Source organism: Staurois parvus, unplaced genomic scaffold, assembly GCF_062004578.1.
Source record: "Staurois parvus isolate SC_StPar_1 unplaced genomic scaffold, SC_StPar_1.0 ptg001017l, whole genome shotgun sequence".
Taxonomy (NCBI): Eukaryota; Metazoa; Chordata; class Amphibia; order Anura; family Ranidae; genus Staurois; species Staurois parvus.
This window is the reverse complement of record NW_028318813.1, coordinates 326,027-353,112: the sequence shown is the minus strand read 5'-3', so window position 1 is coordinate 353,112 and position 27,086 is coordinate 326,027. Positions and strand designations below refer to the sequence as shown.

At 50.5% G+C, this 27,086-nt stretch overlaps 2 protein-coding genes across 5 annotated transcripts in view; one reads left to right on the top strand and one right to left on the bottom strand.

Annotated features, from left to right (window-relative positions):
- The window catches only part of RNF167 (ring finger protein 167), a 43,675-nt gene extending 24,335 nt beyond the window's left edge, over positions 1-19,340 (bottom strand). Inside the window, exons 1-4 of the mRNA XM_089657659.1 lie at positions 19,162-19,340; positions 6,125-6,238; positions 3,904-3,990; positions 226-348 (exon numbers count right to left, since the gene is read on the bottom strand). Of these exons, the coding sequence (XP_089513785.1) occupies positions 226-348; positions 3,904-3,990; positions 6,125-6,223 (309 nt within the window). The 5' untranslated portion in view covers positions 6,224-6,238; positions 19,162-19,340. The remainder of the gene's footprint in view (positions 1-225; positions 349-3,903; positions 3,991-6,124; positions 6,239-19,161) is intronic.
- Positions 19,341-22,275: 2,935 nt separating this feature from the next.
- Positions 22,276-27,086, top strand: part of LOC149441175 (uncharacterized) — a 141,006-nt gene continuing 136,195 nt past the window's right edge. The window contains exons 1-2 of one of the 4 annotated variants that reach the window (XM_089657654.1): positions 22,291-22,424; positions 25,856-25,921. In XM_089657654.1, the coding sequence (XP_089513780.1) occupies positions 22,299-22,424; positions 25,856-25,921 (192 nt within the window). In that variant the 5' untranslated portion in view covers positions 22,291-22,298. Of the gene's footprint in view, positions 22,449-25,738; positions 25,922-27,086 lie in introns of all 4 variants that reach the window. The other 3 variants (XM_089657657.1, XM_089657653.1, XM_089657655.1) reach the window with 3 other exon arrangements.

The window sequence follows — 27,086 nt, the reverse complement described above, 5'->3', positions numbered from 1 at the left end:
CCCTGCAGGAGGAGGACAGACTCATAGCCCCTTCTATATGTGTCACCCTGCAGGAGGAGGACAGACTCATAGCCCCTTCTATGCGTGTCACCCTGCAGGAGGAGGACAGACTCATAGCCCCTTCTATAGGTGTCACCCTGCAGGAGGAGGACAGACTTATTGTTCCCTTCTGTCAAGCTCTATGCTGAATTGGTGACCTTTTCATCTTCTCTTTGGTTGGCTCACCTTGATATCGAAGTTGCATTCAAATCGACGTATCAGAGCAAAGAATATTGTCTTGTTATCTTTTATGGGTGGGGGTGCGATGAGCTCACAGGCATATTCTGGCTCAGCTTGGATGATATATCCCTGTAGAAGAAGAACATATTCAGCGTCACTTCATAGAATGTGGATTATGCCAACTCTGAAAATTGATCCCCTCTCCAACCCCACATGGGACGACACTGGACATCCTGACTGTATGCAGAAGGCTCCACCATTAATTCAGCCCCACTACCCAATCGGCATCACTTTATGGCCTTCATTTACCTGTAGCAAGTCCCAGAGAGCTAGTAGAGCACCTGTACAATTTAAAATGATCGTTACATTGTTTCTTCTGTGGAAACACTGGATTCTAAAACTTTCCGCCACTTAGAAAATGGGTGAATTTCTCATTTTTGTCCTTCAAGGACATCTGCTCACATTGGCTACCTTATTAGATCACCAGCTTGTTAAAGTGAATATCCAAACAGTGATTCCTATGGCTGCAGCTCATAAAGCATGCAGTCGTGTTCAATTGGTTTGGTTCACCTTGGCCAGGAAAAGAAAGAAGACAAAATGCGTGATCTAAGCAAATTTGACCATGGGCTGATTGTTAGCAGATGTGGTGATGGCACCAGCCCAAAAACCCATGAACTCCTTGGATTTCCTGGAATATTTCGAGTGGACCAAAAAGAAAAAGATGAACTATGTGAGCAGAAGTTCTCAAAAGAAACACTCTAGGTTCATTCAAAAAGATATATTAGTATACCAGTACACCTCCACCTCAATTAGGCGTGGTCACCGTAACCTCAACAACTTTGCAAAACCAACAAAAAGCCCAAAAGGTGGGTTACTTATGGTGACAAAACTAGGGGACTGGTGAATTAAAGTACAAGAAAAAAAAGGGGTTCTCTCTCCGGGAGAGCCCCCCTTACCAAGTACTTGGTGGCTGGGTTCGGCTGGCCACAAGGAACGGGGTCCGCCAGGACTTTTGGCTAGGTGGACCAAACGGGAACCTTGTCCCTGTCAGGAGCTTCGTGCTCCGGGGGGGGGGGGGGGGGGGGGGGAAATCAGGGTAGAGTTCCATCCCCTTCGGGGGAAGGACAAAGCACACCCCTAAGTGCACTTTTTTGTGTGGTGAACACTTACGGGTTTTTCGTACGTTTGTGGACTTAAAAAAAAAAAAAAAGTTCTAATATTTTCCAAAATACAATAAAATTTAGTATCTCAAAAAAAATTACATAAAAAAAAACCACCAGCGTGGAACCCAAACATAAATTGACTTGAGGATCAATATGAAACATTTCACCATGGACAGATAAACAAGACAACAATCAATACCAAATAAACATCCGTACGCTTGAGAGAGGTCATACATGGGCTTATACCACAGCCGCATATATAATCAAGTACTTTGAATGAGGTATTTCCCATGTATGAATCCCTGGGACCCCAACACGGCCAACTATTTGCTGCTGCACCTAAATGCAATTTATTGTTAAATCATCACTGTAGGTCAGGGGTTGACTGACCATTCGAGAACTCGGGCACTGCCTGAGGGCCCGGAATCAGTAGGGGGCCCCATGAGATGCCCCTGGTACCTTTCATAGGCTTTTTTGGGTGTGGGTGAGGACACAGGGGCCCCATGATCCCGTTGCCTGGGGGCCCCATGAGTTGTCAGTCCACCCTTGCTGTAGGTCCAGGCTTCATTAAAGTAGCATGGATCTGGAGCAGTCAACATAGCAGTCCCAAAGAGTTCAATTGGATACTGGGCACTCCTCCGGTGAAGGACGACTTATTTCTCTGGGAGTGTCTTTATGTGAAGTGGTATATTTCGAGGGAAAGGAGACTAGAAGAGTCCTGTGCATAAATTGACACGTATGTGACCGTCCATACGAGAGTGCATTGGCAAGCTGTGGACATCAAACTTGACACTGGTGTGTTTGGGATCTGTCAGGGTCCTGTCCACGGCAGAATTTCTGGAAGATCTGGCATTTCTGCCAGTACTCTGCATGGCCGCAGAAGTACACATCAGCCTCAGTTTGGTGCCAGATGGCCTTTATAAGGAGGCTCATCACTTCCTCAAGTTGCTGGATGATCTCTAGCTCCCTGTGCCCTGTTTCCTGTGATTTCCTTTCTACTCTACTTTACCCCTGATCTGACCTCGGCTTCGCTTACGGATACTCTCTCTCGCGCTCCTCCGTCTATGACTTCGGCTTTCCCATCTGACTACGTCTGCTCCGATTTCCACCCGGTACCTGACCTTGGCTTGAACCGACTACCCAGTAAACATCTAAATCCCGGAAGGGCTTACATACCACCCACAGGTGCCTCCTGTCTGCAGACCTATCTCCGTGCACCAGCTGTGCTTCTGAGTGGACCACCAACCAGCACTCCTACAGGCGACCTGTGCAACTTTGGGCCAGACTCCTGCTGTCCCACTCTCAGAGGAGTCCAGGACTTAGCCGCAACAGCTCTGCCGCTAAACTGCATGTCACAAATCTCCTCTCTGCACCTCACGAGTTCCGCTGGAACACCGTCAGCGTTGGTATTCCCAGGTGGTAAGGTGGCATCACATGATGTTATGAGTAGTGTAGCTTCTTCTGGACTATGAGCATAAGACCTTGATGGGCTCCTCGTGACGCTACGCCGCCGTCCTTCCCTGACTCCCCGAGAGGAGTATTTATTCAGAGCCCTTGCCAAGGAGAGGAGAGGAGTACTTGCTGTTAGCAGACAGCTCCATCCATCCCCTAAACAGGAACCTCTGGCTATCTGGATCCAATTAATCCTGACTTCTGGGCACCTGATGATGACCATCCTGAGGGAGGACTACCAGATTTGACCAGACCTTTACCTGATGAGGAGACATCTGGATATAATATATAACGCGTATTATTATATTTCTGGTGAGTGCGCAATTCTACTATTACCCACGGAGCACCACCATTGAGTCTACTAGTCACTTGGCACTTTACAACTACACAGACTGTTCATATTGAATAATATTTTAATCATTGCGAATACAATTTGTCTATTTTTTAGCGCTGCACTATTTATTCGTTCTGTTATTTAAGGTTTGTGTTGGTTACCTTGAGTGCATAGCAGCTGTTTGGATAGCGCTCACTTTCACCATTGATTTTTAAGTATCAAATTGTGTTTGTGTGCGTTAAAATTAATGAAAGTATTAATGTATATTTTGTCCAATAAATTTGCATTTAAAAAGCTGCTGTGCAAATACTGCGTGAAATAAAAAATTGCAACACCCACCATTTTATTCTCTATGGCCTCTGCTTACAAAGAATAAAAAAAAAAAAAAAATTATATATATATATATATATATATATATATATATATATATATATATATATATATATATATATATATATATATATATATATATATATATATATATAATATAATTTATTTTTTTTTTCTTTGTAAGCAGAGGCCATAGAGAATAACATGGTGGGTGTTGCAAATTTATATATATATATATATATATATATATATATATATATATATATATATATATATATATATAAAATTGCAACAACCACCATTTTTATTCTATATGGCCTCTGCATATATACCAAAAAACTTCCACTGCAGCAGGAATGAGCCACCTGTACGGGGTCAAAGGGTACAAAACTCTGGAGTACTCACCCGCAGTCCTTCAATGGGCAAAGAGATCCCAAATTGTGCGGGAAGGTCCTCAAATGCCTGAGGCTCCGTCGTATTTTTATCCGAGTACTGAGGCAAAAAAAGAACAAAAACACAATTCAGTCATTTAGAAGTCAAAATATAAAAAAAATGATCTTAGCATTAGCACAGCTGTTGTGAATGATCCCCATAATGTGTTTGTTTCCTATGATCTCCAGCTCCACCTAGTGGCCGTAAAACAATATTTTGCTGATTGAGTTGTTTCAGAAAAATACCACATAATGGCCAACAGAGGGAGTTGGTGATCATAGGTAATAAACATATCAGACATATTATGTGGATTATTTGTGGATGCGAACACACAGCAAATCTTTTATAAAACCCTTTTGCTGCAAAAAAATAAAAAAAAAGTTCTACTGTGAAAGACAGACAGTATAGAACTGAAATGTGGATCGTCAGCTCCATCTAGTGGCTATATTGTGTAATTTTCCCAAAATTTGACCATCAGCTCCATCTAGTAGCCATGAGGCGGTATCCTCCTGAAATTTGATCACCAGCTCCATCTAGTAGCCATGAGGCCGTATCCTCCTGAAATGCTATCGTCCGCTCCATCTAGTGGCTATATTGTGCAATTTTCCCAAAATGTGACCATCAGCTCCATCTAGTAGCCATGAGGCGGTATCCTCCTGCAATTTGATCACCAGCTCCATCTAGTAGCCATGAGGCTGTATCCTCCTGAAATGTAATAATCAGCTCCATCTAGTAGCCATGAGGCGGTAACCTCCTGAAATTTGATCACCAGCTCCATCTAGTAGCCATGAGGCCATATCCTCCTGAAATTCGATTGTCCGCTCCATCTAGTGGCTATATTGTGCAATTTTCCCAAAATGTTACCATCAGCTCCATCTAGTAGCCATGAGGCCGTATTCTCCTGAAATTTGATCAGCTCCATCTAGTAGCCATGAGGCCGTATCCTCCTGAAATTTGATCGTCAGCTCCATCTAGTAGCCATGAGGCCGTATCCTCCTGAAATTTGATCACCAACTCCATCTAGTAGCCATGAGGCCGTATCCTCCTGAAATTTGATCAGCTCCATCTAGTAGCCATGAGGCCGTATCCTCCTGAAATGTGATCGTCAGCTCCATCTAGTAGCCATGAGGCCGTATCCTCCTGAAATGTGATCGGCAGCTCCATCTAGTAGCCATGAGGCCGTATCCTCCTGAAATTTGATCAGCTCCATCTAGTAGCCATGAGGCCGTATCCTCCTGAAATTTGATCAGCTCCATCTAGTAGCCATGAGGCCGTATCCTCCTGAAATGTGATCGTCAGCTCCATCTAGTAGCCATGAGGCGATATCCTCCTGAAATGTGATCGGCAGCTCCATCTAGTAGCCATGAGGCCTTATCCTCCTGAAATTCGATCGTCAGCTCCATCTAGTGGCTATATTGTGCAATTTTCCCAAAATGTGACCATCAGCTCCATCTAGTAGCCATGAGGCCGTATCCTCCTGAAATTTGATCAGCTCCATCTAGTAGCCATGAGGCCGTATCCTCCTGAAATTTGATCAGCTCCATCTAATAGCCATGAGGCCATATCCTCCTGAAATTCGATCGTCAGCTCCATCTAGTAGCCATGAGGCCGTATCCTCCTGAAATTCGATCGTCAGCTCCATCTGCTGGCTATAATGTATAATTTTCCCAACATGATCAGCTGCATCTAATGGCCATAAGCCCACAATCACAAGAAAGATATATATATATATATATATATATATATATATATATATATATATATATATATATATATATATATATATAGACACATTATGGAGATGATTTGCTTTGCTTTGCGGCAAACTTGTACTTGCTTTATAAACAGACCCCCTAACTGTATATAATATTAGCCATAATGTGGTATTTTCCTGAATTTGGATCCTCAGTTCCATCTAGTGGTCATCATGTGCTATTTTCCTGATTGAGGTATTACAGCCACTAGATGGAGCTGATGATCATAGGTAGTAAACATACTAGACACATTACAGGGATTATTTGCAACATCTGTGTGAATGCGGTGATATTCGTAAACTAGTTTTTGTTGTTTATTTTTAAACAAAAATAGACCTCATAAATTATATTCAAATACAATTGACCGGAGACCATCACACTGATCACATTTATACGTTTGTAAGATCAATGACAACGATAAAAGGGATTGGTTACCTTACCGCATAAATTAGGGCGTGTGCAAACGGAGTGCTGGCGAGGATCAGCGCCGCCGATACCAGTAGGTGATGCAGGGGAGACATAGGAGAGATGGGCTTCATCTTGTATACTAGATTCTGCAACCAACAGAAGGATCCATGTATTAGAACAGTGACTCCAATCCACACAGCATTTTAGAAATCTAATGGTTAGGGATTCCATGGATTTCTTTCTTGCCGATATAAAATGCATTTGTTAAAATTTGTTTTATTGCAACTTGTGCTTGGCCTTGCAAGGCTAAGGAACAGGTTCTCTTTATTTCAGCCCCTCCCCCTCTGCTCCATTCACAGCCAGGAACAAGGAGTAGAAGGCCTGCTCAAGCCTCAAGTATGAACTTACACAGGGTTGGGGGTGGTCTCCTTGCCCTCCCATGAGGGGAGTAGAAGGCCTGCTCAAGTCTGAGCTTACACAGGGCTGAGGGCGGTCTCCTTGCCCTCCCATGAGGGGAGTAGAAGGCCTGCTCAAGTATGAACTTACACAGCGTTGGGGGCGGTCTCCTTGCTCTCCCATGAGGGAACTAGAAGGCCTGCTCAAATCTGTGCATACACAGGACTGGGAACAGTCTTCTTGCCCTCCCATGAGGGGAGTAGAAGGCCTGCTCAAGTCTGAGCTTACACAGGGCTGAGGGCGGCCTCCTTGCTCTCCCATGAGGGGAGTAGAAGGCCTGCTCAAGTCTGAGCTTACACAGGGCTGAGGGCGGTCTCCTTGCCCTCCCATGAGGGGAGTAGAAGGCCTGCTCAAGTATGAACTTACACAGGGTTGGGGGCGGTCTCCTTGCCTTCCCATGAGGGAACTAGAAGGCCTGCTCAAATCTGTGCATACACAGGACTGGGAACAGTCTCCTTGCCCTCCCATGAGGGGAGTAGAAGGCCTGCTCAAGTATGAACTTACACAGCGTTGGGGGCGGTCTCCTTGCTCTCCCATGAGGGGAGTAGAAGGCCTGCTCAAGTATGAACTTACACAGCGTTGGGGGCGGTCTCCTTGCTCTCCCATGAGGGGAGTAGAAGGCCTGCTCAAATCTGCGCATACACAGGGCTGGGGACAGTCTCCTTGCCCTCCCATGAGGGAAGTAGAAGGCCTGCTCAAGCCTCAAGTCTGAGCATACACAAGGTCTCCTTGCCCTCCCATGAGGAAGTTCTGGGTGCTCGAGATGCCAATCAACAATCACCAGCACTGGCCTGAGGAAGGGGGTGACTCCCTTGTTCCCCCTTACAGTTCATTTTCTTAAAAAGCAGCCACAGCCCAAGTAGAAAAGCCTTTTCCCTGCCAGCATGCTGCAGAGAATAACCCTTGCTCTCTATGAGGAAGCCATGGTCTCTCTGCAGACACCCAGCACATCTTCTCTGCGGTGTCACAGCCAGAGCTCTCCGGTCAGCAGGGAGCATGAGCGTTATTGATTGTAGAGTGGTAGGTCTGACTCAGCTGAGGGTGTTGGACCTCTGCAGAGAGACCACTCTCTGAGATACTTGCTCCAAGCAGATCCTTAAACCAAATCAGACAGCTTGGATTTTTTGGATGATCAAACCTTGGATTTGGATCATCAAACCTGCGTAGGCACCTTGGAGGCTGGTGTAAAGTCAGTGCAGCGCACTGCCATGAAAGACTGCTTTTCCTGCTGACCCCTATGGGGATAGGAAGTTCAGATGGAGGAGCCCTGCCTTCCCTGGAGTACAAAGTCCATCAGGTGCAGAGATGATCCCGAGAGACCACAGCTCCCGATGATGCAAAGTACGCTCCACATCCTTCTATACCACATAAGCACCATGGCAGCAAAAGGGGATGTAGAGACAAAACTTGGTTGCTCGTTTTGGATGAAGTAGGGAAGGGTTAGAACCCCGGCCAGTTGATTTGTTGTCACCTCTTCTGGGATCCAATGCCAGCTCTCCTCTCTGACCTGCAGTCACTGGAGCTTCTGGGTTTCAGTGCTGGCACTGCAGCCAATCAGGAGACAGCTTTCCTGATCAGTGCGGGTCAAAAATTGCAATTGCTCCTGTGAACTCAAGTGACCTCCTGTGCACCCCAGTGTGACCGTGTCACCCTATGGCTCCAAGTGACCTCCTGTGCACCCCAGTGTGACCGTGTCACCCTATGGCTCCAAGTGACCTCCTGTGCACCCCAGTGTGACCGTGTCACCCTATGGCTCCAAGTGACCTCCTGTGCACCCCAGTGTGACCGTGTCACCCTATGGCTCCAAGTGACCTCCTGTGCACCCCAGTGTGACCGTGTCACCCTATGGCTCCAAGTGACCTCCTGTGCACCCCAGTGTGACCGTGTCACCCTATGGCTCCAAGTGACCTCCGGTGCACCCCGTGTCTATTGACTCCAGCACATCACAGAGCATCCCATTTCATCTTGTGACCCCAGTGCATCCCACGACACCAACATCCCAGACAGCACTCCTGATTGGCAGTGTGGCCAATTAGGAAATAGCTTTCCGATTGGTGCAGCTCCAAATTATGAAGGGGCAGGTTGCTATGGATTCCCTGAACCTGCTGCTGGTATACTGTACTTACCTTCCCCTGTGACTCTCAGTGACTGCTCCTGAACCCCAGTGTCACCTAGTGACCCCCCTGTGCACCACAGTGTCACCTAGTGACCCCCCCCCTGTGCACCACAGAGTCACCTAGTGACCCCCACCTGTGCACCACAGAGTCACAGAGACCTCCTGAGCACCACAGTGTAATCTAGTCACCTTCTGTACCCCCATGTCCTATAGTGACTTCCTGTGCAACTCAGTATCATCCATTGTAACCTTCCGTGCACCCCATAATCAAGGGATTCTAGTGTCCCTGTGACATCTAGTGACTTCCCTGCACCTCAGTGTCATCTAGAGACTCCAGTGCATCCCACAGCATCCTTTGCCCTTTTCCAATCCTATTGTGCCCCATGACTCTGTTGCATCTCAGAGAATCCTTTGTCATCTGTGACCCTACTGCACCCTTTTATGCCTTGTGACTCCATAGGATCCTGTGCACCCCTGTATGCCCTGTGACTCCAGAGGACCCAGTGTCATCTGTGACCCCACTGCACCCCTGTGACTCTATAGGACCCCGTGTCATCTGTGACCCCACTGCACCCCTGTGACTCTATAGGACCCCGTGTCATCTGTGATCCCACTGCACCCCTGTGACTCCAGAGGACCCCGTGTCATCTGTGACCCCACTGCACCCCTGTGACTCTATAGGACCCCGTGTCATCTGTGACCCCACTGCACCCCTGTGACTCTATAGGACCCCGTGTCATCTGTGACCCCACTGCACCCCTGTGACTCCAGAGGACCCCGTGTCATCTGTGACCCCACTGCACCCCTGTGACTCTATAGGACCCCGTGTCATCTGTGACCCCACTGCACCCCTGTGACTCTATAGGATCCTGTGTCATCTGTGACCCCACTGCACCCTTTTATGTTTTGTGACTCCAGGGGATCCCATGTCATCTGTGACACTCCTGTATGCCCTGTGACTCCATAGGATCCTGTGTCATCTGTGACCCCTCTGCACCCCTGTATGCCCTGTGACTCTATAGGATCCTATGTCATCTGTGACCTCAGTGTCCCCTGTATGCCCTGTGACTCCAGAGGATCATGTGTCATCTGTGACCCCACTGCACCCCTGTGACTCCAGAGAATCCTGTGTCATCTGTGATCCTAGTGTACCCCATGACTTCAGTGCATCCCAGAACATCCTGTATTAGCCTCTATGACACCCGTGTCTCCTCTCTGACATGCTGCACAGTTGTCTGGCCTGCTACGCACCCCCATTAGTACCCACAGCTGCCTTGCAACCCTCAGGTAGGCTCCTAAAATCACTTGGGCTGTCCTTCTCACAGTGGATAAAGGACCCCTGTCTGACATATATGCTCCCTTTGCCACCATTGGGGAGATTTGCCTCAGATGAAATCTGAGAAGTGTGGGGAATTCCTGTAGAGCTCTGAGGAAGAAGGCTTGTCCTTCGAAACGCGTCAGCTGTACTGAGTGGCTTCCTCCATGATGGGATTTGCATTTGCATCTTGCCTTTAAAGTCCCTTTGAGGACTTACATGCTTGTTTTTATTCGCTGTTTGTGAGTACCATTCTTTTATTCAATAAATTTTGGTTACTGAGGTAATGCGCAAGGTTGGTGCGCTTCTTTTTGTTGTTCTTCCTCACAGTTTCGTTTGGGCTTCCCCAGCCTTGGTGTGGAGCTGCACGACCTTGTCTATTTCGGTGGTTCCTTCCTTTTTTGGAGTTTGTTCCATCTACTCGCCACCGGTCTGGGTCCTGGAGCGCAGGAGATATTGCATCTAGAACAATCCAACCCTTAGAGTTGCTGAATAAACCCCCCAACGATGTCCATTGACATCTGTGAGGACAATAGACCCAAGATTGCTGCTGGAAAAAAGCTAGATGGGGAAATTGCCATCTATAGGTAATTGTTCGGCCTTAGTACTTGCATTCCTCACCATCTTGGTGAGTCCAGTGTTAGTGCCAAAGCCTCATCCTTTCGCTCTATAATAAATGGTTCACTGTAAAGGTAGCCGAGCTCCGTTCCGTGGTTCCGCCCCCTCCCCACCTCCGAGCGCCGTTCCGTGGTTCCGCCCCCTCCCCACCTCCGAGCGCCGTTCCGTGGTTCCGCCCCCTCCCCACCTCCGAGCGCCGTTCCGTGGTTCCGCCCCTTCCCCACCTCCGAGCGCCGTTCCGTGGTTCCACCTCCGAGCACCTGCTCCTTGGTTCCACCTCCGAGCACCTGCTCCTTGGTTCCACCTCCGAGCACCTGCTCCTTGGTTCCACCTCCGAGCACCTGCTCCTTGGTTCCACCTCCGAGCACCTGTTCCTTGGTTCCACCTCCGAGCACCTGTTCCTTGGTTCCACCTCCGAGCACCTGTTCCTTGGTTCCACCTCCGAGCACCTGTTCCTTGGTTCCACCTCCGAGCACCTGTTCCTTGGTTCCACCTCCGAGCACCTGTTCCTTGGTTCCACCTCCGAGCACCTGTTCCTTGGTTCCACCTCCGAGCACCTGTTCCTTGGTTCCGCCCACTACCCACCTCCGAACACCTGTTCCTTGGTTCCACCTCCGAGCACCTGTTCCTTGGTTCCGCCCACTACCCACCTCCGAACACCTGTTCCTTGGTTCCACCTCCGAACACCTGTTCCTTGGTTCCACCTCCGAACACCTGTTCCTTGGTTCCACCTCCGAACACCTGTTCCTTGGTTCCACCTCCGAACACCTGTTCCTTGGTTCCACCTCCGAACACCTGTTCCTTGGTTCCACCTCCGAACACCTGTTCCTTGGTTCCACCCCCTACCCACCTCCGAGCACCTGTTCCTTGGTTCCACCCCCTACCCACCTCCGAGCACCATTCCTTGGTTCCACCCCCTACCCACCTCCGAGCACCATTCCTTGGTTCCACCTCTGAGCACCTGTCCCTTGGTTCCACTTCCGAGCACCTGTTCCTTGGTTTCGCTCACTACCCACCGCCGAGCACCGTTCCTTGGTTCCACCTCCGAGCACCTGTTCCTTGGTTCCACCTCCGAGCACTGCTCCTTGGTTCCACCCCCTCCCCACATCCGAGCACCGCTCCTTGGTTCCACCTCCGAGCACCTGTTCCTTGGTTCCACCTCCGAGCACCTGTTCCTTGGTTCCACCTCCGAGCACCTGTTCCTTGGTTCCACCTCCGAGCACCTGTTCCTTGGTTCCACCTCTGAGCACCTGTCCCTTGGTTCCACTTCCGAGCACCTGTTCCTTGGTTTCGCTCACTACCCACCGCCGAGCACCGTTCCTTGGTTCCACCCCCTCCCCACCTCCGAGCACCATTTCTTGGTTCCACCTCCGAGCACCTGTTCCTTGGTTCCACCTCCGAGCACCTGTTCCTTGGTTCCGCCTCTTACCCACCTCCGAGCACTGCTCCTTGGTTCCACCCCCTCCCCACATCCGAGCACCTGTTCCTTGGTTCCACCTCCTCCCCACATCCGAGCACCTGTTCCTTGGTTCCACCTCCGAGCACCTGTTCCTTGGTTCCACCTCCGAGCACCTGTTCCTTGGTTCCACCTCCGAGCACCTGTTCCTTGGTTCCACCTCCGAGCACCTGTCCCTTGGTTCCACCTCCGAGCACCTGTCCCTTGGTTCCACCTCCGAGCACCTGTCCCTTGGTTCCACTTCCAAGCACCTGTTCCTTGGTTCCACTTCCAAGCACCTGTTCCTTGGTTTCGCTCACTACCCACCGCCGAGCACCGTTCCTTGGTTCCACCCCCTCCCCACCTCCGAGCACCATTTCTTGGTTCCACCTCCGAGCACCTGTTCCTTGGTTCCACCTCCGAGCACCTGTTCCTTGGTTCCGCCCCCTCCCCACCTCCGAGCACCATTCCTTGGTTCCACCTCCGAGCACCGTTCCGTGGTTCCACCCCCTCCCCACCTTCGAGCACCTGTTCCTTGGTTCCACCTCCGAGCACCTGTTCCTTGGTTCCACCTCCGAGCACCTGTTCCTTGGTTCCACCTCCGAGCACCTGTTCCTTGGTTCCACCTCCGAGCACCTGTTCCTTGGTTCCACCCCCTCCCCACCTCCGAGCACCGTTCTTTGGTTCCACCCCCTCCCCTCCTCCGAGCACCATTCCTTGGTTCCACCCCCTCCCCACCTTCAAGCACCGTTCCTTGGTTCCACCCCCTACCCACCTCCGAGCACCGTTCCTTGGTTCCACCCACGAGCACCTGTTCCTTGATTCCACCCCCTCCCTACCTCCAAGCACCGTTCCGTGGTTCCACTAGCTCCTCACCTCCGAGCACCGTTCCTTGGTTCCACACCCTACCTACCTCCAAGGTACTGCCCCTTTTGAAGAATACAGAACCAACTATCATTCTGTGGTGCTAAGTAATTTGTATAAGATTTGCTAATGATAACAGGAAAAGCAGTAAAATAGATCCCTAGAAGCCAGCAATAATAGACTCTCCCTCCCCCCCAGCCACAATAGATTCTCCCAGCAACAATGGACCCCTGCAACAAAATACCACCTGAGCAGCAACAGGCCCTCAGTGGCAACAACAAATATCCCAGCAGTCAGCATCAATAAACTCTCCAGCAGCAAGCAATAGACCCCTCCCTTAACAGTAGATCCATTCCAGCAACAATTGACCCCCAATCAGCAACAACAGACCTCAGCAGGAACATTGGATGGCCACACAAAAATAGACCCCCTCCAGTGACAATAGATCTCCAGCAGCCAGCATCAATAGACTCTCCAGCAGCAAGCAACAATAGACCCCTCCCTCAACAGCAGATCCCTTCCAGCAACAATAGATCCCCCACCAGCAACAACAGACCTCCCCATCAGCAATAGATGGCTACACAAAAATAGATCACCTACAGTGACAATAGATGCCCCAGCAGCCAGCATCAATAGACTCCAGCAGAAAGCAACAATAGACCCCTCCCTCAACAGTAGATCCCTTCCAGCAACAATAGATTCCCCTTCAGCAGCAATAGATGGCCACACAAAAATAGATCCTCTCCAGCAACAATAGATCACTCAGCATCAATAGATGCTCCAGCAGCCAGAAACTACAGACCCCTTTCAGAACAGTAGATCCCTTCCAGCAACAATAGATCCCCCACCAGCAACAACAGGTGGCCACACAAAAATAGATCATCTCCAGCAACAATAGATCCCCCAGCAGCCAGAATCAATCGACTTTCCAGCAGCCAGCAACAACAGCCCCCCCCAGAACAGTAGATCCCTTCCAGCAAGACTAGATCCTCAACCAGTGACAACAGACCTCACCAGCAATAGATAGCCACACAAAAATAGATCACCTACAGTGACAATAGATCACTCAGCATCAATAGATGCTCCAGCAGCCAGAAACTACAGGCCCCTTCCAGAACAGTAGATCCCTTCCAGCAACAATAGATCCCCCACCAGCAACAACAGGTGGCCACACAAAAATAGATCATCTCCAGCAACAATAGATCCCCCAGCAGCCAGAATCAATCGACTTTCCAGCAGCCAGCAACAACAGCGCCCCCCCCCCAGAACAGTAGATCCCTTCCAGCAAGAATAGATCCTCAATTAGTGACAACAGACCTCACCAGCAATAGATGGCCACACAAAAATATATCCCCTCCAGCGAATTGGATTCCCCAGCATCAAAAGACTCTCCAGCAGCAAGCAACAATAGATCCCTCCCTCAACAGTAGATGCCTTCCAGCAACAATATATGTGATCTGAGCACTGCAACGGCTTTGTGAGCACAGCACATTGGTTACGCATGCGCCACACTCTTCTGTATAACCAATATGTGATGTGTTGTGTGATGCATCTTTCTAGGTCACTCTTACACAGAAAGACAGAGTTGCCGAGGCATGCCCGACATTGCGTCATATTCATTCCAACCAAACCTGTTCAATAGTCGTCAAGGAAAAAAAAAAAAAAGTCTTTATATGAAACAACTGCAAGTGCAAAACTGACGTTCTACAAAAATGACAAAACTATTTGAACTGCAAAGCCATTGGCTCAGTAAAAGGACATATACACTCAATTTTATTAAATCGATTTAAAATATAGAATACCGCACCTGGCCACTAGATGGCGTAAAGTAACATGGGAAATTGATATGTTCTTTAGTGCCACCTACTGGTGAAATGCAGTATCTGTTTAGATAAATCCATCCTGGGTGATAGGCAGGTCACAGATAGACATTAGGAGACAAAAGCTCCTAGTATCAGATACAGAGGTGCCAGGAGGGTGTGAGCATTGCGGGTGGACGTCATCGGGAAAGATTCCGCACACACCTGTATTATTAAAGTGTATGCCAGCCCTAACCATGATCTGTCCTGTTACCTTCCGCTCTGTTAAATATACCATTGCAGGGGTTTGTTACATCTGTTTGACGAGTGCAAAAAAACAAACAAAAAAACAAAAAAAAAAAAATAACCCCCCCCCCAAAAAAAAAACAAACAAAAAAAAAAAAACAGTTGATCCTGCCAGAAATTCAGAACTATCCAGTGTAGTGTGCACACGGCCTGTGTTGAATTACTAAAATCTGATGCAGCTGCGCATGGGAGCCAATCAGCTTCTAACTTGGTCTTGCGCCCTGGAGGATTCCCCCCCTTCCTGACCAGGCCATTTTCTGCGATACGGCGCTGCGTTACTTTAACTGACAATTGTGCGGTCAACGCTGTACATAAATAATGGTTTATGTCCTTTCCCCCCCCTATAAATAGAGCTTTCTTTTGGTGGTATTTGAACTCCTGTGCGGTTTTTAATTGTTTGCGCTATAAACATAAAAAAAACCCGACAATTTTGAAAAAAAAAAACTATTTTTGACTTTTTGCTATTAAACATATTCATTAAAAAATTTTAAAAATCAAATTTCATCATAAATTTTGGCCAAAATGTATTCTGCTCCGTGTCTTTGCTAAAAAACAAATCCCAATACCTGTAAATTAATTGTTTACGTGAAAGTTATAGTGTCTACAAATGGCGGTATATATACTGGGATATAGATATTTTTTAATACTAGTAATGGTGGCGATCAGCGGCATTTAGCGGGACTGCGGCGGGCATCTGACATGGGGGGGAGGAACTGACCAACCCTCCACACTCCTCTCCTGTACACACCGCCCACTGTCATCCCCCCCACACTCCTCTCCTGTTCACACCGCCCACTGTCATCCCCCCCACACTCCTCTCCTGCACATACTGGTACTGTCATTTACCCCCCATTCCTCTCCTGTACATAGTGCCCACTGTCATCCCCCCACACTCCTCTCCTGCACATACTGCTACTGTCACCCCCCCCCCCCACACTCCTCTCCTGTACATAGTGCCCACTGTCATCCCCCCACACTCCTCTCCTGCACATACTGCTACTGTCACCCCCCCCCACACTCCTCTCCTGCACATAGTGCCCACTGTCATCTCCCCACACTCCTCTCCTGCACATACTGCTACTGTCACCCCCCCTCATTCCTCTCCTGCACATAGTGCCCACTGTCATCCCCCCACACTCCTCTCCTGTACATAGTACCCGCTGTCATCCCCTCCAAACTCCACTCCTGTACATAGTGCCCCGCCGTCATCCCCCCTCATTCCTCTCCTGTACATAGTGCCCGTCGTCATCCCCCCCCCCACACTCCTCTCCTGTACATAGTGCCCATCGTCATCCCCCCCCCCCCACACTCCTCCTGCACATAGTGCCCACCGTCAGCCCCTCCACACTCCTCTCCTGTACATAGTGCCCGCCGTCATCCCCCCTCATTCCTCTCCTGTACATAGTGCCCGCCGTCATCCCCCCACACTCCTCTCCTGTACATAGTGCCCGCCGTCATCCCCTCCAAACTCCACTCCTGTACATAGTGCCCGCCGTCATCCCCCCTCATTCCTCTCCTGTACATAGTGCCCGTCGTCATCCCCCCCCCACACTCCTCTCCTGTACATAGTGCCCATCGTCATCCCCCCCCCCCCCCCACACTCCTCCTGTACATAGTGCCCACCGTCAGCCCCTCCACACTCCTCTCCTGTACATAGTGCCCACCGTCATCCCCTCCACATCCCTCTCCTGTACACAGTGCCCACTGTCATCCCTTCCACTGCATACGGGGATCACCCACGACACGCTGTATACGGGGATCACCCACGACACGCTGTATACGGGGATCACCCACGACACGCTGTATACGGGGATCACCCACGACACGCTGTATACGGGGATCACCCACGACACGCTGTATACGGGGATCACCCACGACACGCTGTATACGGGGATCACCCACGACACGCTGTATACGGGGATCACCCACGACACGCTGTATACGGGGATCACCCACGACACGCTGTATACGGGGATCACCCACGACACGCTGTATACGGGGATCACCGACGACACGCTGTATACGGGGATCACCGACGACACGCTGTATACGGGGATCACCGACGACACGCTGTATACGGGGATCACCGACGACACGCTGTATACGGGGATCACCGACGACACGCTGTATACGGGGATCACCGACGACACGCTGTATACAGAGATCACGGTACGGGGATCACCCGACGACACGCTGTATACGGGGATCACCCGACGACACGCTGTATACGGGGATCACCGACGACACGCTGTATACGGGGATCACGGTACAGGGATCACCGGCGACACGCTGTATACGGGGATCACCCGACGACACGCTGTGTACGGGGATCACCCGACGACACGCTGTGTACGGGGATCACCCGACGACACGCTGTGTACGGGGATCACCCGACGACACGCTGTGTACGGGGATCACCCGACGACACGCTGTGTACGGGGATCACCCGACGACACGCTGTGTACGGGGATCACCCGACGACACGCTGTGTACGGGGATCACCCGACGACACGCTGTGTACGGGGATCACCCGACGACACGCTGTGTACGGGGATCACCCGACGACACGCTGTGTACGGGGATCACCCGACGACACGCTGTGTACGGGGATCACCCGACGACACGCTGTGTACGGGGATCACCCGACGACACGCTGTGTACGGGGATCACCCGACGACACGCTGTGTACGGGGATCACCCGACGACACGCTGTGTACGGGGATCACGGGCGACACGCTGTGTACGGGGATCACGGGCGACACGCTGTGTACGGGGATCACGGGCGACACGCTGTGTACGGGGATCACGGGCGACACATTGTGTACAGGGATCACGGGCGACACATTGTGTACAGGGATCACGGGCGACACATTGTGTACAGGGATCACGGGCGACACATTGTGTACAGGGATCACGGGCGACACATTGTGTACAGGGATCACGGGCGACACATTGTGTACAGGGATCACGGGCGACACATTGTGTACAGGGATCACGGGCGACACATTGTGTACAGGGATCACGGGCGACACATTGTGTACAGGGATCACGGGCGACACATTGTGTACAGGGATCACGGGCGACACATTGTGTACAGGGATCACGGGCGACACATTGTGTACAGGGATCACGGGCGATACATTGTGTACAGGGATCACGGGCGATACATTGTGTACAGGGATCACGGGCGATACATTGTGTACAGGGATCACGGGCGATACATTGTGTACAGGGATCACGGGCGATACATTGTGTACAGGGATCACGGGCGATACATTGTGTACAGGGATCACGGGCGATACATTGTGTACAGGGATCACGGGCGATACATTGTGTACAGGGATCACGGGCGATACATTGTGTACAGGGATCACGGGCGATACATTGTGTACAGGGATCACGGGCGATACATTGTGTACAGGGATCACGGACGATACATTGTGTACAGGGATCACGGGCGATACATTGTGTACAGGGATCACGGGCGACACATTGTGTACAGGGATCACCGACGACACATTGTATACAGGGATCACCGACGACACATTGTATACAGGGATCACCGACGACACATTGTATACAGGGATCACCGACGATACATTGTATACAGGGATCACCGACGATACATTGTATACAGGGATCACCGACGATACATTGTATACAGGGATCACCGACGATACATTGTATACAGGGATCACCGACGATACATTGTATACAGGGATCACAGACGATACATTGTATACAGGGATCACCGACGATACATTGTATACAGGGATCAAGGATGATATATTGTATACAGGGGTCACCGACGATACATTGTATACAGGGATCACCGACGATACATTGTATACAGGGATCACAGACGATACATTGTATACAGGGATCACAGACGATACATTGTATACAGGGATCACCGACGATACATTGTATACAGGGATCACCGACGATACATTGTATACAGGGATCACAGACGATACATTGTATACAGGGATCACAGACGATACATTGTATACAGGGATCACAGACGATACATTGTATACAGGGATCACAGACGATACATTGTATACAGGGATCACGGATGATACATTGTATACAGGGATCACGGATGATACATTGTATACAGGGGTAGCACACGATATATAGTGTAGATCTGCTCTCACCGGATTGCGGTCTCTTCCTATAGGTCTGGCTGTGTTTACATCGTCTCTCCCCCCTCCTGGGTGTGCGCAGTGAATGTCGCTGGCAGTGTCAGTGGCGGTGTACACAGGGATGTCAGCCTGTGTCTCCTCTGCTTGTTTTCCTGCTGTGGCTCCTCCTTGGGCCTGTCCTCATTTCCGCCTCTTCTGACCCCCTCCCCCTCCATTGTACAGCTGGGAGTGCCATTCATACAAGGCACTGTGTTCAATCAACTTTATTTATAAAGGCAGACAGTCCATTGTACCGGATATTTCCATTGGCTGCTAGCATGGGATTAACCCCTTACTGGCAACGTCTCATCGTACTGAAATGTATTCGGACTGTTCCTGGAGGCTGCAGCATTATTGTGTACGCCAAGCTGAGCGCGCTGACAATTGCGCGGTCATGCAACTCTGCGCCCAAATAAAATTCACGTCCTTTTTCCCCCACGTATTGAGCTTTCTTTCGGTGGTATTCGATCGCCTGTGCGGTTTTTTAATTTTTTGTACTATGAACAAAAGAAGACCGACAATTTTGAGAAAAAAACAATATTTTTGACATTTTGCTATTAAACATATTCAGTAAAAAAATTTTAAAATCAAATTTCATCATAAATTTCGGCCAAAATGCATTCGGTTCCATGTCTTTGCTAAAATAAAATCCCAATCTGTGTAAATTCATTGGTTTGTGTGATAGTGTCTACAAATGGCGGTATATATCCGCTTCTGCGCAGCCCTGTGTCAGAAATACCGCTACAGGGCGGCAGGGGTGCGCAAAATCACTTATATATAGGGGGGTAGGGGGAGTGCGCATGCCGTCATTGCGGCCTTGGCTGTCAATCAGGGGCTCCCGGATACACCCCGGTTACATTAATTCGACTTTGAAATTGTGCAACTTCCAGTGAAGTCATACGATTTCTAAGCTGGATGGTATTAGATGCGATTTTAGGTGCGATTTCAATTTGCAAATCGCACCTGTAATCGCACCAGTGTGACCGGGCACTTTTCAGACTCCATTCACACTTGTGCAACTTCAAAATCAGCGATTTTCATTGTGACTTTGGTGCGACTGTGAGGCGACTTTGGATGAGTGCGACTTTGGTACAACTTTGGCTTTGATCAAGGATAATTGTTTGTGCTGTACAAAGTCGCACACAAGTCACGTACAACATTCAGGTCAGGGGCGGACTGACAACTCATGGGGCCCCCGGGCAATAGGAAATCATGGGGCCCCTGTGTCCTTACCAACACTCAAACCACACCCAGAAAAGCCTATGAAAGGTATCTGGGGCATCTCATGGGGCCCCCTACTGACCCCGGGCCCTTGGGCAGTGCCCAAGTGCTCGAATGGTCAGTCCGCCCCTGGTTTAGGTGTGACTTTCATGCGACTTTGAAGGGTTTACATTGAAGTCTATGGCACTCGAGTCACATGAAAGTCGGGCCAAAGTAGCGCAGGAAGTACTTTGAAGTCGCTGCTACTTGAAGTCGCACAGATATGAATGGTACCCATTGGAAAACATGGGGGGCAACTTGTCATGTGACTTTTGACCCCAAAGTCTGCATGGGGCCTAAGGGCCAGATCACACTCCATGCATTTCAGTTGCATTTTGTCTGCATCCAAAACGCACATAAAGTAGGTGATATTGTTGTCAGTGTCATAGTTCACATCAGTGCTTGCAGTTTCAGTGCGTTCCAGTGCTTTCTGGTTGCAGAAAAAAAATAGAACAGGCTGTATGTTTCCTGCACAGAACTGTACTGGAACGTGGTAAAACGCATCAGAAACGCACCGGAATGCACATGTCCCTATTTAAATTGAAGAAAAAGAGAGGGGAATGACCTGGAATGCATCAAAAAAGCATCAAAAATGCACCGGAACGTGCCAAAAACGCATCAAAAATGTGCATTCAAAAACACATCCGTAACGCATCTGGACTGCGTTCTTATAGTGTGAACCGGCCCTAAAAGCAAAAATCAGTGTTTGTGCTACAATAGAGTTCAATGGAGAAGCTGCTGAAATGCACGGTAGTGCGATTTTGCTGCAGTTTGCCTTTTGCCTTTTTATTCTGCCCAGTAACAAAAAAAATTCCACTGTAACAAACACAAAGCTGAACAAAACACGGTAAAAACGCATCAAAAACGCTTGTAGAAAAATGCAAAACAAACTATAGTCTCCGGACTGCGACTAGTCCCCCTAAGGGCTTCTCCGGACTGCGACTATAGTCCCCCTAAGGGCTTCTCCGGACTGCGACTATAGTCCCCCTAAGGTCTTCTCCGGACTGCGACTATAGTCCCCCTAAGGTCTTCTCCGGACTGCGACTATAGTCCCCCTAAGGTCTTCTCCGGACTGCGCCTATAGTCCCCCTAAGGTCTTCTCCGGACTGCGACTATAGTCCCCCTAAGGGCTTCTCCGGACTGAGACTATAGTCCCCCTAAGGGCTTCTCCGGACTGCGACTATAGTCCCCCTAAGGTCTTCTCCGGACTGCGACTAGTCCCCCTAAGGGCTTCTCCGGACTGCGACTAGTCCCCCTAAGGGCTTCTCCGGACTGCGACTATAGTCCCCCTAAGGTCTTCTCCGGACTGCGACTATAGTCCCCCTAAGGTCTTCTCCGGACTGCGACTATAGTCCCCCTAAGGTCTTCTCCGGACTGCGACTATAGTCCCCCTAAGGGCTTCTCCGGACTGCGACTATAGTCCCCCTAAGGGCTTCTCCGGACTGCGACTATAGTCCCCCTAAGGGCTTCTCCGGACTGCGACTATAGTCCCCCTAAGGGCTTCTCCGGACTGCGACTATAGCCCCCCTAAGGGCTTCTCCGGACTGCGACTATAGTCCCCCTAAGGGCTTCTCCGGAATGAGACTATAGTCCCCCTAAGGGCTTCTCCGGACTGCGACTATAGTCCCCCTAAGGGCCTCTGCGGACTGCGACTATAGCCCCCCTAAGGGCTTCCCCGGACTGCGACTATAGTGCGTCACACAGGACTAACCAGATGACTGACTGGCTTCCTGCACAGGACATATAGGGGAACTCCGAGGACTCAGGACTGGAAGTCTTCCCTGAATTCCTCCACCAACAATGAGGTGATGACTCTCAGCTCAAAGTACATGGATGGGCGACTCTCAGCGATGACACAACACAGGCGGCCCCCATCAGTATCACATCTGTCAGCACATTTCTCTGCTGAAAATATCCGTCCCATGAGACTGCGATTCCTGAAACATGGAGACTCCGGGGGTGGGACCTTGATGCTGGTAAAATGGGGTTTCAGAGGAAGGGTAAGGGGGTTAGTGTTGGGGTACAGGGAGGGTCAGTGTTGGGGTACAGGGATGGTTGGTGTTAGGGTATGAGGGGGTAAGTGTTGGGGTACAGGGACGGTTTGTATTAGGGTATGAGGTCAGTGTTGGGGTACAGGGAGGGTCAGTGTTGGGGTACAGGGAGGGTCAGTGTTGGGGTAAAGGGATGGTTGGTGTTAAGGTATAAGGGGGTCAGTGTTGGGGTACAGGGAGGGTTGGTGTTGGGGTACAGGGAGGGTTGGTGTTAGGGTATGAGGTCAGTGTTGGGGTACAGGGATGGTTGGTGTTAGAGTATGAGGGGGTCAGTGTTGGGGTACAGGGAAGATTAATGTTGGGGTACAGGGAGGGTCAGTGTTGGGGTAGAGGGATGGTTGGTGTTAAGGTATGAGGGGGTCAGTGTTGGGGTACAGGGAGAGTTGGTGTTGGGGTATAGGGAGGGTTGGTGTTAGAGTATGAGGGGGTCAGTGTTGGGGTACATGGATGGTTGGTGTTAGAGTATGAGGGGGTCAGTGTTGGGGTACATGGATGGTTGGTGTTAGAGTATGAGGGGGTCAGTGTTGGGGTACAGGGACGGTTGGTGTTAGGGTATGAGGAGGTCAGTGTTGAGGTACAGGGAGGGTCAGTGTTGGGGTACAGGGAGGGTCAGTGTTGGGGTACAGGGATGGTTGGTGTTAAGGTATAAGGGGGTCAGTGTTGGGGTACAGGGAGGGTTGGTTTTGGGGTATAGGGAGGGTTGGTGTTAGGGTATGAGGTCAGTGTTGGGGTACAGGGATGGTTGATGTTAGAGTATGAGGGGGTCAGTGTTGGGGTACAGGGAAGATTAATGTTGGGGTACAGGGAGGGTCAGTGTTAAGGTATGAGGGGGTCAGTGTTGGGGTACAGGGAGAGTTGGTGTTGGGGTATAGGGAGGGTTGGTGTTAGGGTATGAGGAGGTCAGTGTTGGGGTACAGGAAGGGTCAGTGTTGGGGTAGAGGGAGGGGCAGTGTTGGGGTACAGGGAGAGTTAATGTTGGGGTACAGGGAGGGTCAGTGTTGGGGTATGGGAAGGGTTGGTTTTAGGGTATAAGGGGTCAGTGTTGGGGTACAGGGAGGGTCAGTGTTGGGTACAGAGAGGGTTAGTGTTGGGGTGCAAGGAGGGTTGGTGTTAGGGTATGAGGGGGTCAGTGTTAGGGTACAGGGAGGGTCAGTGTTGGGTACAGAGAGGGTTAGTGTTGGGGTACAAGGAGGGTTGGTGTTAGGGTATGAGGGGGTCAGTGTTGGGGTACAGGTAGGGTTGGTGTTAGGGTATGAGGGGTATAGTGTTGAGGTACAGGGATGGTCGGTGTTAGGGTATGACGGGGTTAGTGTTGAGGTACAGGGAGGGTCAGTGTTGGGGTAGAGGGAGGGTCAGTGTTGGAGTACAGGGAGGGTTGGTGTTAGCGTATGAGAGGGTCAGTGTTGGGGTACAGGGAGGGTTGGTTTTAAGATATGAAGGGGTCAATGTTGGGGTACAGGGAGGGTTGGTGTTAGGGTATGAGGGGGGTCAGTGCTTGGGTACCGGGATGGTTGGTGTTAGGGTGTGAGAGGGTCAGTGTTGGGGTACAGGGAGGGTTGGTGTTAGGGTATGAGGGGGTCAGTGTTGGGGTACAAAGATGGTTGGTGTTAGGGTAAGAGGGGGTCAGTGTTGGGGTGCAGGGAGGGTTGGTGTTAGGGTATGAGGGAGTTAGTGTTGAGGTACAGGGATGGTTGGTGTTAGGGTATGATGGGGTTAGTGTTTGGGTACAGGGAGGGTTAGTGTTGAGGTACAGGGAGGGTCAGTGTTGGAGTACAGGGAGGGTTGGTTTTAGGATATGAGGGGGTCAGTGTCAGGGGCGGACTGACCATTTGGAAACTCGGGCACTGCTCGAGGGCCCAATGTCAGTAGGGTGCCCCATGAGATGCCCCTGGTACCTTTTTCATAGGCTTTTTTGGGTGTTGGTGAGGACACAGGGACCCCATGATCCCCTATTGCCCAGGGGTCCCATGAGTTGTCAGTCCGCTCCTGGTCAGTGTTGGGGTACAGGGAGGGTTGGTGTTAGGGTATGAGGTGGTCAGTGTTGGGGTACTAAGATGGTTGGTCTTAGGGTATGAGTGGGTAAGTGTTGGGGTACACAGATGGTTAGAGTTAGGGTATGAGGGGGTCAGTGTTGGGGTACAGGGAGGGTTGGTGTTAGGGTATGAGAGAGTCAGTGTTGGGGTAGAGGGAGGGTCAGTGTTGAGGTACAGGGAGGGTTGTTGTTAGGGTATGAGGGAGTCAGTGTTGGGGTACAGGGAGGGTTGGTGTTGGGGTATGAGGGGGTCAGTGTTGGGGTACAGGGAGGGTTGGTGTTAGGGTATGAGAGAGTCTGTGTTGGGGTACAGGGAGGGTTGGTGTTAGGGTATGAGGGGGTCAGTGTTGGGGTACAGGGAGGGTTGGTGTTAGGGTGTGAAGTGTCAGTGTTGGGTACAGGAAGGGTTGGGATTACAGGGACCGATGGAGTTAGGGTACTGGGAGGGTTTGTGTTAGTTTACCAGGAGGGTTAGTTTTAGGGTTTGGTGTACAGGGAAGGGTTAGTGTTTGGTGTACAGGGAAGGATTAGTGTTAGGGTTTGGTGTAGAGGGAAGGATTAGTGTTAGGGTCTGGTGTACAGGGAAGGATTAGTGTTAGGTTTTAGTGTACAGAGAAGGATTAGTGTTTGGGTTTGGTGTACAGGGAATGGTTAGTGTTAGGTTTTAGTGTACAGGGAAGGGTTAGTGTTGGGATTTGGTGTACAGGGAAGGGTTAGTGTTAGGGTTTAGTGTATAGGGAAGGATTAGTGTTAGGGTTTGGTGTACAGAGAAGGGTTAGTGTTGGGGTTTGGTGTACAGGGAAGGGTTAGTGTTGGGGTTTGGTGTACAGGGAAGGGTCAGTGTTGGGGTTTGGTGTACAGGGAAGGGTTAGTGTTAGGGTTTGGTGTACAGGGAAGGGTTAGTGTTGGGGTTTGGTGTACAGGGAAGGGTTAGTGTTGGGGTTTGGTGTACAGGGAAGGGTTAGTGTTGGGGTTTGGTGTACAAGGAAGGGTTAGTGTTAGGGTTTGGTGTACAAGGAAGGGTTAGTGTTGGGGTTTGGTGTAGAGGGAAGGGTTAGTGTTAGGGTTTGGTGTACAGGGAAGGGTTAGTGTTAGGGTTTGGTGTACAGGGAGGGGTGGAGTTGGGGTTACTGAGAGGATTGGTGTTGGGATTAGGATATTTAGTGATTCCTCTGGGTTTCAAAATGACTCACTCATTACTACACAGAACTTCAAGAAAAGAGTTTTATTCGGTAGCCACAGTGTATCTGTGAAATCGGTTTTCCTGTAAAATCTAGAGAAGTGATAACAGACAACGGAACGTAACAATGTATTACTATCACAGAGTACGGAATTCCCATCCAGGACCTGCATTCCCATACATGTCTATGAAGCAGGTCAGAAGGAGCAGGTCAGTGAATTCTGAATGATCTGCTGTATGCCCAAACCCTGATGAAGGGTGCAGAGCCCCCGAAACACGTTGGCACTGTACAAGACAGAGAGGATGGCGGGGAGGAAGGAGGCGGAGCACGTTGGTACTGTACAAGACAGAGAGGATGCTGGGAAGGAAGGAGGCGGAGCACGTTGGTACTGTACAAGACAGAGAGGATGCTGGGAAGGAAGGAGGCGGAACATGTTGGTACTGTGTACGATGTCGGGGAGGAAGGAGGCGGAGCACGTTGGCACTGTACAAGACAGAGAGGATGCTGAAAGGGAAGGAGGCGGAGCACATTGGCACTTAACAAGACAGGGAGGATGCTGGGAAGGAAGGAGGCGGAGCACGTTGGCACTGTGTGGGATGCTGGGGAGGAAGGAGGTGGAGCACGTTGGCACTGTGTAGGATGCTGGGGAGGAAGTAGGTGGAGCACGTTGGCACTGTGTAGGATGTCGGGGAGGTAGGAGGTGGAGCACGTTGGCACTGTGTAGGATGCCGGGAAAGGAAGAGGCGGAGCGCGTTGGCACGGTGTAGGATGATGGGGAGGAAGGAGGCGGAGCACGTTGGCACTGTGTAGGATGCTGGGAAGGAAGGAGGTGGAGCACGTTGGCACTGTGTAGGATGACGGGGAGGAAGGAGGCGGAGCACGTTGGCACTGTGCAGGATGCCGGGGAGGAAGGAGGCGGAGCACGTTGGCACTGTGTAGGATGCCGGGGAGGAAGGAGGCAGAGCACGTTGGCACTGTGTAGGATGCTGGGAAGGAAGGAGGCGGAGCACGTTGGCACTGTGCAGGATGCCGGGGAGGAAGTAAACGGAGCACGTTGGCACTGTGCAGGATGCCAGGAAGGAAGGAGGCGCAGCACGTTGGCACTGTGCAGGATGACGGGGAGGAAGGAGGCGGAGCACGTTGGCACTGTGTAGGATGCCGGGAAGGAAGGAGGCGGAGCACGTTGGCACTGTGCAGGATGCCGGGGAGGAAGGAGGCGGAGCACGTTGGCACTGTGTAGGATGCCGGGGAGGAAGTAAACGGAGCACGTTGGCACTGTGCAGGATGCCAGGAAGGAAGGAGGCGCAGCACGTTGGCACTGTGTAGGATGCCGGGAAGGAAGGAGGCGGAGCACGTTGGCACTGTGTAGGATGT